The sequence below is a fragment of the Saimiri boliviensis genome, chromosome 1, assembly GCF_048565385.1.
Source record: "Saimiri boliviensis isolate mSaiBol1 chromosome 1, mSaiBol1.pri, whole genome shotgun sequence".
Taxonomy (NCBI): Eukaryota; Metazoa; Chordata; class Mammalia; order Primates; family Cebidae; genus Saimiri; species Saimiri boliviensis.
The window spans coordinates 213973432-213987406 of NC_133449.1; the positions used below are offsets into that span (position 1 = coordinate 213973432).

The following is a 13975-nucleotide window of genomic DNA, read 5'->3' on the forward strand; positions in this document are numbered from 1 at the left end:
AAAGGATATCAGAGATTGAAGATCAACTCATTGAAATAAAAAGAGAGGGCAATACAAGAGAAAAAAGAATGAAAAGAAATGAACAAAGCCTCCAAGAATTATGGGATTATGTGAAAAGACCTAATCTATGCTTGATCGGTGTACCTGAGTATGACAGGGAGAATGAATCCAAACTGGAAAACACACTCCAGGATATTATCCAGGAGAACTTCCCAAGTCTAGCAAGGCAGTCCAAATTTCAAATTCAAGAAATACAGAGAACTCCACAAAGATATTCCTCAAGAGCAACCCCAAGGCACATAATTGTCAGATTCACCAGGGTCGAAATAAAGGAAAAAATGCTAAGGACAGCCAGAGAGAAAGGTCAGGTCACCCACAGAGGGAAGCCAATCAGACTTACAGCAGATCTCTCGATAGAAACTCTACAAGCCAGAAAAGAGTGGGGGCCAATATTCAACATCCTTAAAAAAAAAAAAAAAAAAAAAAAAAAACTTTCAATCCAGAATCTCATATCCAGCCAAACTAAGCTTCATAAGTGAAGGAGAAATAAAATCCATTATGGACAAGCAATTATTGAGAGATTTTGTCACCACCAGACCTGCCCTACAAGAGCTCCTGAAAGAAACACTAAGCATCAAAAGAAACAAGTACCAGTCACTGCGAAAGCAACCCAGTTGGCAAAGACCAAAAATGCAATGAAGAAAATGAGTCAACTAATGAGAAAGAAAACCAGCCAGTAACAAAATGGCAGGATCAAATTCACACATAACAACATTAACATTGAATGTAAATGGCCTAAATGCCCCAATCAAAAGACACAGACTGGCAAACTGCATAAAAAGTCAGAACCCATCGGTGTGCTGTATTCAAGAAACTCATCTCACATACAAAGATACACATAGGCTCAAACAAAATAAAGGGATGGAAGAAGATTTACCAAGCAAATCGTTCACAAAAAAAAGCAGGGGTTGCAATCCTAGTTTCTCATAAAATGGACTTCAAACCAACAAAGATCAAAAGAGACAAAGAAGGACATTACATAATGGTAAAAGGATCAATGCAACAAGAAGAGCTAACTATCCTAAATATATACGCCCCCAACACAGGAGCACCCAGATACATAAAGCAAGTTCTTAATGACCTAAAACGAGATTTAGACTTCCACACAATAATAGTAGGAGACTTCAATACTCCACTGTCATTATTAGACAGATAAATGAGACAGAAAATTAACAAGGATATCCAGGACTTGAATGCAGAGCTGGACCAAGCAGATCTAATAGATGTATACAGAACGCTCCACCCCAAATCCACAGAATATACATTTTTCTCAGCACCACATTGCACTTACTCTAAAACTGACCACATCATTGGAAGCAAATCCCTCCTCAGCAAATGCAAAACAACGAAATCATAACAAACAGTCTGTCAGACCACAGTGCAATCAGACTAGAACTCAGGATCAAGAAACACATTCAAACCCATACAATCACTTGGAAACTGAACAACTTGCTTCTGAATATTGACTGGATAAACAATGAAATGAAGGCAGAAATAAAGATGTTCTTTGAAACCAACCAGAATGAAGACACAACTTACCAGAATCTCTGGGGCACCTTTAAAGCAGTATCGAGAGGGAAATTTATAGAAATAAATGCCCACCAGAGAAGAGAGGAAAGATCTAAAATTGACAGCTTATCATCAAAATTGAAAGAACTAGAGCTGTAAGATGAAAAAAACTCAAAAGCTATCAGAAGACAAGAGATAAGATCAAAACAGAACTGAAGGAGATAGAGACACAAAAAATCCTTCAAAAAAATCAATAAATCCAGGAGCTGGTTTTTTGAAAAGATCAACAAAATAGACCACTAGCCAGATTAATAAAAAAGGAAAGGGAGAGGAATCAAATAGATGCAATAAAAAACGATAAAGGGGATATCACCACTGATCCCACAGAAATACAAACTACCATCAGAGATTACTACAAACAGCTCTACTCATATGAAGCAGTAAACCAGGAAGAAATGGATAAATTCCTAGACACTTGTAATCTACCAAAACTAAACAAGGAGGAAGCTGAAACCCTGAATAGACCAATAACAAGGGCTGAAGTAGAGGCAGCAATCAATAGCCTACTAACCAAAAAAAGTCCAGGTTCAGACAGGTTCACAGCCAAATTCTACCAGACATACAAAGAAGAGTTGGTTCAATTCCTTCTGAAACTGTATCAAACAATACAAAAGGAGGGAACCCTCCCTAACTCATTTTATGAGACCAACATCATCCTGATACCCAAACCAGACAGAGACTCAACTAAAAAAGAAAACTTCAGGCCAATATCCATGATGAACATCGATGCAAAAATCTTCAATAAAATACTGGCAAACAGATTGCAACAGCACATCAGGAAGCTTATCCATTATGACCAAGTAGGCTTCATCCTGGGGATGCAAGGCTGGTTTGACATATGCAAATTCATAAATGTAATCCATCACATAAATGGAACCAAATACAAAAACCACATGATTATCTCAATAGATGCAGAGAAGGCCTTCTATAAAATTCAACAGCCCTTCATGCTAAAAACTCTCAATAAACTAGGTATTGATGGAACATATCATAAAATGATAAGCTATATATGACAAACCTACAGCCAATATCATATTGAATGGGCAAATGCTGGAAGAATTCCCTTTGAAATCAGGCACTAGACAAGGATGCCCTCTCTCACCACTCCTATTCAACATAGTATTGAAAGTTCTAACCAGAGCAGTCAGGCAAGAAAAAGAAATAAAGTGTATTCGAGTAGGAAAGGAGGAAGTCAAATTGTCTCTATTTGCAGATGACATGATTGTATAGCTAGAAGACCCCACCGTCTCAGCCCAAAATCTTCTCAAACTGAGAAGCAACTTCAGCAAAGTCTCAGGATACAAAATCAACATGCAAAAATCACTAGCATTCCTATATACCAATAACAGACAAACAGAGAGCCAAATCAAGAGCGAATACCCATTCACAATTGCTACAAAGAGAATAAAATACCTAGGAATACAAGTAACAAAGGAGGTAAAGGACCTCTTCAAGGAGAACTACAAACCACTGCTCAACGAAATAAGAGAGGACACAAACAGGTGGAAAAACATTCCATGATCATGGATAGGAAGAATCAATAACGTGAAAATGGCCATACTGCCCAAGGTAATCTACAGATTCAATGCTATCCCCATCAAACTACCAATGACCTTCTTCACAGAACTGGAAAAAAACACTTTAAACTTCATATAGAATCACAAGAGACCCTGCATAGCCAAGACAATCCTAAGCAAAAAGAACAAAGCTGGAGGCATCACACTGCCAGACTTCAAACCATACTTCAAGGCTACAGTAATCAAAACAGCATGGTACTGGTACCAAAACAGAGACATAGACCAATGGAACAGAACAGAGACCCCAGAAGAAACACCACATATCTACAACCATCTGATCTTTGACAAACCCAGCAAAAACAAGCAATGGGGAAAGCACTCCATGTTTAATAAATGGCATTGGGAAAACTGACTAGCATTGTGCAGAAAGCAGAAACTGGACCCCTACCTGCCACCTTACACTAAAATTAACTCCAGACGGATCAAAGATTTAAACATAAAACCTAACACCATAAAAATACTAGAAGAAAACATAGGCAAAACCATCCAGGCCATAGCATAGCAATGACTTCATGACTAAAACACCAAAAGCAATGGCAATAAAAGCCAGGATAGACAAATGGGATCTAATTAAACTCCAGAGCTTCTGTACAGCAAAAGAAACAATTATTAGAGTGAATTGGCAACCAACAGAATGGGAAAACATTTTTGCAATCTACCCATCTGACAAAGGGCTAATTCCAGAATCTACAAAGAACTAAAACAGATATACAAGAAAAAAACAACCCCATTCAAAAGTGGGTGAAGGATATGAACAGACACTTTTCAAAAGAGGACATATATGAGGCCAAAAAACGTGACAAAATGCTTATCATCACTGGTCATTAGAGAAATGCAAATCAAAACCACACTGAGATATCATCTCACACCAGTTAGAATGGTGATCATTTAAAAATTGGGAGACAACAGATGCTGGAGAGGATGTGGAGAAATAGGAACACTCTTACACAGTTGGTGGGAGTGTAAAGTAGTCCAACCATTGTGGAAGACAGTGTGGCAATTTCTCAAAAATCTAGAAATAGAAATTCCATTTGACCCAGCAATCCCACTATTGGGTATATACCGAAAGAACTATAAATCATTCTACTATAAAGACACATGCACATGTATGTTCATTTCAGCCCTGTGTACAATAACAAAGACCTGGAACCAATCCAAATGCCCATCAATGATAGATTGGACAAAGAAAATGTAGTGTATATACCATGGAATACTATGCAGCCATAAAAAATGATGAGTTCGTGTCCTTTACAGGGACTTGAATGAGTCCACAAACCATCATTCTCAGCAAACTGACTCAAGAACAGAAAGCCAAGCACCACATGTTCTCACTCATAGGTGGGTGTTGAACAACGAGAACATGTGGACTCAGGGAGAGGAGCATCACACACAGGGGACGGTTGTGGCGGAGGTAGGGGAGAGACAATGGGGGATGGGGAGGGATAACATGGGGAGAAATGCCAGATATAGTATGCACCTAAAGTAAAATAAATAAATTTTTAAAAAATGAAAATAATTAATTTAGATTCTTACCTCATTTCATATATCATTATAGATTTTAGAAAAAAATAGTCTTCGAAGTACAGCAGTTCCCGCTTATCCAAAGGGGATACGTTCTAAGACTCCCAGTGGATGCCCAAAACCTCAGATAATACTGAACCCTATATATATTCTTTCTTTTTACATACATACCTATGATAAAGTTACTTATCAGTAAGAGATTAACAGTATCTAAAAATAGAACAATTATAACAATGCACTGTAATATCACACACACTGTAGCTGTAACTTGAAGTTTGAAGTGAGAAAGCAAAACTAGCATGAATTTCTTTTTCTGTTTTTCACAATTGCATGAATACAAGATTTGTTCTTACCATACATTTTAGCAAGCTCAGCATATGTTTTTTTTTTTCCTTATTACATTGAGAACTTTAACATTGTCACGCAGAGAGAGCACTTTACGACTTCTCCTTGCCATAGTGGAATTGCCAGCATCACTGCTTTTGTGCTTTGGGGCATTATTAAGTAAAATAAGGGTTACCTGAACATGAGCATTGTGATATCTCATCTCAACAGCTGATCTGATAACCAACAGGCTACTGAGTGACTAACAGGCAGGGAGTGTTGACAGTGTGAATGTGCTGGACAAAGGGATGATTCACACCGTGGGTGGGATGAAGCAGGATATGCAGGATTTCATCCCACTACTCAGAACAGCATGTAATTGAAAACTTATGAATTACTTGCTTCTGGGATCTTCCATTTAGTATTTTCGGAAAAATTTGAAATCACAGAAAGTGAAACCACGGATAAACAGGGACTACAGTAATGAGAGAAATAAAAGAGCAAAATATTTGATTATTTACCTTACTGTAAAACTTGTGAAAACATTATAAATACAATAAGGCTAGAAAAAGCAAACTGGAAAAACATTTATAGCATATGCTGTTGCCAACGGTTTCAGTGATATACTGCAAGCAGCCTGCATCTGTCTGTGAAAGTGAATTATATACACCTCTTCTCATCTTTGTGGGCAGTGTCATCTTGCTGATTGTTTGAAATCATAGTAGGAGTATTTACACCATAGAAATAGCCAAATGCTACAAACCAGGCTTTCTTTTCCTGTAGAAAAGAACTGATTGTTGATTGTTAAACACTTAGTAACATATTACCAGTTATTATCTCTAATATGTAAAATAAAAGAACTCACCAAATCAACAAAAATTAAAATGTACTAAAACCCAAAAAGATAAATTAACAAAAGACATAAATAGATCAAGTAGATCATTAGCAGAGGAAATGAAACTGTCACTTTATTATTATTATTATTTTGGTAGAGACGAGTATCTCTCTGATGCTCAAGCTGGTCGCAAACTCTTGGCCTCAAGCAATCCTCCCCACTCAGCCCCCAAAACCACTGTGCAGGTGTGAGCCACAGCACTCAGCCAAAATCGTTACTTTAAACAGTCACTTAAAAAAGTGGACTCAACACTTTTTCACTAAGAAAAAGAAAATCTTATTTCTGTTCACTGAGGCTAGAAAACTTAAAGTAATAAATTTTAATTCTGGCATAGATAAAGTGAAAAAAGCACTCAAATAATGCTAATGAAAGTGCAAATTAGTATAAACTTTCTGGAAAACAATTTGGCAAGATGTATCAAGAGCTTTCACAGTATTCATACCTCAGTAATTCCACTTCTAAGAATAGATGCTATAGAAATAATCCAAATGCAGATTCATATTTATACACAAAGACATTTCTTTTTAAAATAATTTTTATTTTGAGACAGGGTCTCACTCCATCGCCCAGGCTGGAGTGCAGTGGCATGATCATAGCTCACTGCAGCCTTGACCTCCTGGCCTCAGGTAATCCTCCCACCTCAACCTCCCAAGGAGCTGTGTCTATAGGTGTACACTACCACACCCAGCTAATTATTTTTTCTTTTAGACAGGATCTCACAATGTTACCCAGGCTGGTCTAGAACTCTTGGGCTCAATTGATCCTACTGCCTCAGCCCCCTAAAGTGATATTTTGACATTAGGAGAATAATTAAATAAATCATGGTGTATGCACCATGCAAAGAGGTTTTAATGAGATATGATAGAGTTTAGGATAAATGTTATAATAAAAATCATCCTTACAAACATAGTCTCAGCCTCCTAAATGGAATATTTGGAAGGACTAGAGAGAGATTCATTTCGCTATTTGTAGACATCACCATTTGGTGGTAGAATTGTGAGATAATTTTTCCCCAAGTTTAAATTTTTTTTTCCTGAACTTTCAAAATAATTATGATGAACAGGTATTGCTTTTGTAAGTTGAGGAGAAAACCCATAGTAAAACAATGTTATACATAAAATTTTCTTTGAGTTAAAAATAAATTAATTTTAAAACTTGTAATCAACGGCCTCCTTTAAAAAAAAGGAATCATTTGATTTTTAAAAAGAAATAAGCACTTTGACTGATGCAATTATGGTAGATTTTAAAAAAAACATTTCTTTTAAGGACCTGTGTTAAGCTTTAGCTCACACTTGACTTAATCTGGCTAGCCAACTTGCAAATGGGCTGACTTGGTTAATGAGGTTAGCTTCCTTTAATATACTTGAATAGCATCCATTTCTCTATGAAGTGCTTACAGTTATTTACTAAAGTTAGCCCAAATAGTTTCTTCTTCATATGTTTTAACTATGTTATCTACAGCCTTTAATGTATTTTCTAGTTCAGTTTTCCATACACTCAAACCAGTCCTTTTTAGTTCCTCATATATGCCAAACCCTTAACAGGATTGTAGGTATTTTGAGGTTTTTGTCTTTGTCTTTTATTTTAGAAAATGTTTTAGATTTTCTTTTTCTTTTTCAGAGAGCTAATCTAAGATACCAATTATTATAAGAAAATAAACTGTTAACAAGATTTCTAGAGGTTTGGAGACTTTTTTTTTCTTATTATTGCTAATAGTGTTTTACTGGGGCATATTAATATGTATTGAATGAACAAGTCAAAGTGCATATCTGGGCGGATCTTGACCCAATGTACTGTAATCAACTATATAACAATCCAGATCAAAATATAGAATATTCGTAGAAACAGTTCGATGTTTCTAAGAATGTTGTTGGCTTTTTCAGTTACCAGGAAGTTTCAACTCCTAAATTGGAACCTTATTTTAGCACTATGCTATACTAACTTGGTTTTCTAGTTATTTCAAAAGGCACAGAGCTTCTTGCCTCTTGTCACTTTCATGATACTTCATTATGCATGGAAATACTTCCAATCACTTTTTGAGTGGCATTGACCTTTGAGGCATTGGGGTCAATTCAAAATGTGCTAAATACCAATAAAGTGCCTTTTAAAAGTTCACTGAGAGTTTTTTTTAACTTTTTACACTGCCCCCCATGTATAATGGGGTCTGCTAAACTCTGCAGATGGAAAATAAATTAATAATTTTAGTCAAATCCAGTATTCTCTCTGATAGTAGAAAAAGACAAGTATTGTGAGAGGGCACTGTGGTCAATTCTCATGATAACTCCACAAGTTTTGGGTCAGTTTCCTAAAGTATATTGTTTGCAGCCCTTGCATGAAAGTTGTTAACCCAGATTAATCACACACATTAGCACCTTAACAACTCTGAAAGACCTGTTGTACAAGTGTGTTTATCTTGATTTAGACAAAGAATTTTCTTTTTTGATGAGAAACTCTATTTTCACTTTAATGTCTTAAAAATCACTTATTTATTCACTATCTATTTGAGAAATATTTAGGGTGCTGGCTACAATAGCACTGTTGTCTGGTCTGGGATATGGGATTTAGCATGAAGAAAATAAACTCTATGCCTTTACAGAGATTATATCTTAGAAAGAGAAAACAAACAAATCAAATATAGACCACGGTAGTTTGCAATGAGTGTTATGTGACAAAAAAATAAAGTAGGCTTTAAGGTAGAAAGAAACCATGTGGGGAGAGGTGCTATTTTATAAAATGTCAAGCAAATCCTCTCTTATAAGGTAGTATTTGAACAGAGAACTGAAGGAATGAAGGACATTGCATAGGGGAAGATGATCCAGCCGGAGTGAATTATGAGTGCAAAGGCCCCAAGTCCAGAGAGTGTTTGGAATGCCCTTGGAACAGCTGGGAGGTCAGTGTGGCCACAGTGAAGGAAAGAAGGGTAGAAGATGGGGCCAGAGAAATTGCTGGCATCAGATTGCGCTGGCTATTCAATGGAACATAATCAATGTGCATCATGAAAACCTGTATTTGAAATTATAACATTAATATAATCTTGGAGATTTATGCTAACATAAGCACCTTAGCACAATGTCTGACATAATGGCTTTGCTGTCACAAAATAAATATACAGTAAATATTTCTTGAATAGATGTTCCTTCTACTTTTTGTTATATATGAGCAGCTGAAAAATTGAACTGTTTCTCTCAGGCCACTAAAAGGTAATTATCTAAATTTAAGCAGTAGCGACGTTTCTGCACTTGAAAAATGACACTGATGGTTAATAATCTTTATCAAGCAATGCTACCAAAATACAATAAACAAATAAATAAAAACAGAGAACTACCTCAATGTTTTGGCTGAGTTTTTTGACGATGCTGGTGATGGTCTGGATGTGGCTTTCCAGTAACTTCCTGGCGAGCGATTCTTCTTTCCGAAAGCCATGGGCCCCCTGTAGACAAGCAGAGATGTCCTCCTTGATGCGGAAGGCTTGTTCAAGGAGGAAAGCTACAGTACGCTCCTGGTTGTTCAGTCTGTCTTCTAGCTGACCTCTCTGGGTGTTTGAAATGAGAGGAAGAAAAGGATGACTCCTGATCAGAAAAAGGAAAAGAAAGCACCGGGGGCATTACAAGAATGAGCTGGAGGAGCCAGGAACCAGAACTAGAATGCTCACTTCTGCTCCTTTATTTTTTGCCCTGTGAGGAGTTCGATAGGACTTTAAACACTTGCCATGGTTAGAATTTGGCATATGTCTCATCTGAGAAGCAGATGTACTTTTCATGCTTTAAGCCAATTGGTGATAGGCGGATTCATGAAATAAGATACTAGAAGACTTCTTCCATGACTGACATCTTTATATACCCCTTATTAAAATTCTACTTTAATCTAGAAAAAAAATTAATTTTTTTAACTGTAAAGATGCAACAGTGACTGTGATAGAGAGTTTTCCAAGGTGTGAGTCCTGGAATAGCAGTCAGGAGGATAGGCTACCGCAAAAGAGTTCTATGATCAAATATACTTAGAAAACCTTGCATATATGTCTCTCCTTTGGAGATTCACATGGTGCATTTTCATATTGTCTAACAAAATTATTCTAATTTTATAGATAGGGAAAGCAGTTCATGAATGGCACCAATCATAACCCAAAAGACATACTCCCAAACACTGAAATTCCTAAAGTCTAAAATCCCTTGACTGCATTAAAGAATACCTAGAACCTGGTGAAGCAGTGTATCTGTGAGGGTGTTTCCAGAGGAGACTAGTGTGTGAGTCTGAGTGCACTATGCAAGAAGGACCTATCCTCAATGTTCTGAGTGTTTTGAAAATCACAGAAGTAAAAACACAGTTGAAAAATAAAAAGTCCCCTGCCAAATGATTCAATCATGTATGACTTCTGCCCCTTCACACATAGTGCCATGCTTGCCTTCCCAAAACACTCTTCATCGGAGAATAAAAAGAATTTCACAAGCCGAGCAACCTTCGGAACCAAAGACGCTTGCTGATATAGAGGTTCCTCCAGTGTTCTGAAACTCACAGAATGATGAAATATTCTTAGTTAGGGATTTGACTGTCAAAGAAGATAGATTTCCTATATTTGACACTAAATCTAACATAGACAAACTACTGCATGCTTTACTTTGGCTAAAGAATGGCACTTTCAAAATAGTCCCCATATTATCAACTATATACAATTCATGCCCCAGTTGGATCCAAATATTTTGGAACTTACGCTTGTTTATATGTTAATGACTGGAAAAAGTAAAGCATTTTATAAACAATTATTTGAAGATTTTGTGGACTTTGTGGAAGAAAAGGGATTTCAGTAGAATCCCCAAACCATAACAGATTTGGAATTAGTTCCCCTCAAGACTTCTAAATGTGAATCTCAAGGTGTCTTCAGTAAAATTTGTTTTTGTCATTCAGCCCAACTCATTTGGTGAAAAATTCAGACAAGTGAATTGGCCACCCCATATGGATTAAAAATACTTCATTTATTTGCATTGGCATTCCTCCTAGCTAATGACATTTTAGAGGATTTTAATGAATTAAAGCCACATTTGCCTGAAGAAGCCAGCAAAGTTACCAACTGGTTCAAATATAATTATGCACATAGTAAGATAAGAAGACACACAGTAATGTGACTATTTGGTTATCAGTATTGCTTCTGCATATGAGTGCATGTGGAATGAATTTCTGTGTACCCAAACACCATAGAAAAATTATGCAAAGATGGAAATATTTAATAGGAAATGCTTATGTTGGTGTATATTGAATCACAGAAGAATTTCAAAAAGAGCAGTGCTATGTCAAAAATGAATGAAATTATGAACATATTCTCTGAGGAAAGCCATGTCTTAAAAGAAAAAAACTAGCAATTCATTGCCATGCAAGACTTCAAAATATGAATGTGAAAGTTGGCCAGCTCTAATGGACCACCTCCATGCAATTATTCATAATGTAGCCCTGTAATACACTTTTTCAACTGTTGAATTTTCTTTCTAGTTTTTCCCCACTATTTAAAATGGTCAGCATTGTTATTTTTACTTTTCACAATTTGCTATACTATGTATTTCGTCACATCATTTACAATATTGCAGTATAAATTATATAAAGACTTTTAGAAAGTTCTAATTTGTTTCATGCATTTTTTGCAAACTTGACTCCACAAAAGTGCATCATCACAACATTGATTTTGTGTAAAAGCATTGTGTATGTAAAAATGTTGAAAGTTTCCCAATGAATGAAGAGATGTCTTTTTTGTACATCTGCATTTGTGAAACATAATATTTCTCAAGATCTCAGCTCTTTGGGCAATTGCATATGCCATGGTGACTCATTGAAGTTTTTGATCAGTCTTATGAAAAGACAGATTATCTGTCATGGTATTTCAGATGTCTAGTTATAAAGTGTCCACAATTACCATCATAGTGTTGTGTATTTATACATTTTGAATTTTGGTTTATTTATGAATATGGTTCATCCGCTCATAACATTATACTCATGTGACTGTTGTTGGTATACCCACGTGTTTATTCTTGTAAAAATGCAAATGTTACTATTGCCTATTTTATTGCGTAAAGTGGCCTGTGAAATGCTCTGTCATGTTTTCATATGACAGAAAACAAGTAAATCAATCTCCTTTTACAAATGTAAATAAATGTCTTTTAAATTATTTTTTTTCCAGAATTATATTTTGGGAATTTTGATCTTTTGAGATTTCAACACTTTTAATTACGGCATTCAGGATTGTGTTTTTTGGGAGCATCAATCCCATTAATGGGATAGTTAACTGGTCCTAGGTCATCCAAAGCCTATGTGCTAAAACACTTGGTTATATAGTTCCCAAATACAGGTCATTTCCCAAGGCCTGTGTGCACTGATTTCGGATCTCATACCAAGTCACATTTTGTATACATGAACATGGCAACTTTCCTTCAAATCTATGTAACTGAGTTAGAAGTTTACTTTAAATATTTCTGTAATGCTATTAAATTTCTTGGGGATTTCTTATTATCCTATGACCCACTAGAAGGGGCTGTAGGTTTTTTCTCTTCAATCTTACCTGCTTAGTACATTGAACTTCAGCATGAGTTTTTATTTGAAGAAATGTTTCACTGTCCCAGAACTGTTTATTTGGCAGAGCCAGGATTAGATCTAGGTCACCTGTAACTTAGCCTAGGATGTCTTCCATGTTTCCACCTCTGAGTAGTAGCAACATATGTTGTGAATATCACTGGGAAGAGAAGTCAGCTTTAAAAGGAAAAGGGGGCCTGAGAATAAAATGATGAATAAGACAGATAAAGCCCTTGCCTTCTTGGAATATATATTTGTATCTGTATACTTAAATAGATGTATACGTATATAGTATATATCTTTTAAAATAATGACTATTATATATGCTGGATCAAAAGAAGCCAAGGCCAAATAATTCATGCTTATTCTTACTGCATGAGCCAAAATAACTATTTGCTTTAGGTCAATAGAGATGAATTTTCTTGGAAGTGAAAATGTCCTTAGGACAGCAGATTTTAGGACCAGATTGTGAACATTAGCATTTTCTGGACTGCAAGTTTCAGCTGGGGTTGTGTTTAGCTATGTTTATGAGAAACCCAAAGAGAGTGACTTAAACAAGTAACTTTTATTTGGCTCTTGTAACAAGAAGTTGAGAGGTAGATGGACCCAGGGCCAGAGCAGCTGGCCAAGGAAGTCATTGGGTGCCCAACTCCTTCTGGCTTCCTGGCCCACTCGTAGTGTGTGACATTTACCCTCAGGTCTCAAGCTTGTTGTTCCACCTTGAAGTATTGTGTCTCTGTTCCAGATAGGAAAGACAGAAGGAAAAAAAAATGTGTGCATCCATTGAGTTTGTCCCCACCTGTCCTTTCAGGAATCAAGATAGCCTTTCTAAAAGACGCACCATGACACTTTTGTCTGTATTTCATTGGCTGAAGCTATGTCGTATGGCCACCTCTTATAACGTCCTTTGTTTTTTTGAACTATGTACATTGTAGCCTTAAACAAAATTGGGACTTCTATTAGCAAAGAGGAAGGAGAAAATGTGTACAGGACTGACTACTGGTGGTATTTGCCATATGCAATTTTTCTCCTTTTTATTTTTATTTTATTTACCATTGCAACTTTCTCCAATTTGATATCAAGTATCTCTGGCAAAGGAATTTAAAAAAGAAGAAGTTTGTTTCTTCCCTCTTGGTTGGTTGCTGTCTGAGGATTAATCTGCAACTAAATTTTATTGGGCAGTCATAGAAGCTGGCTAAAGTTGGCTGCAGTTATCATTATTATGACCCTAGTGATGGATGGTTGGTCACAAGGATCAGTGTGCCAACAGCAAGGCATTAACTGCCAGTGAAGGTCAACAGAAACCGGTTCGCTCATAAAGGAAGAAGAGGGGTTCATTCTATGCAGATAAAGAAAGCATAGAAATATATTATGTCTTTCTAATTTAGTAGCTCTATAATTTTATGTTTACAATTCCTCCCAAAAGAAATATAATGCAAACCTTATAGACAATTTTAAACTCTAATGGCCACATTAA

General features: G+C 36.3%; 1 protein-coding gene across 1 annotated transcript in view; it reads right to left on the minus strand.

Moving 5' to 3' along the window:
• The window catches only part of FAM81B (family with sequence similarity 81 member B), a 76408-nt gene that overhangs the window by 32732 nt on the left and 29701 nt on the right, over window positions 1-13975 (minus strand). Inside the window, exon 4 of the mRNA XM_010340365.3 lies at window positions 9272-9515. Within this exon, the coding sequence (XP_010338667.2) occupies window positions 9272-9515 (244 nt within the window). The remainder of the gene's footprint in view (window positions 1-9271; window positions 9516-13975) is intronic.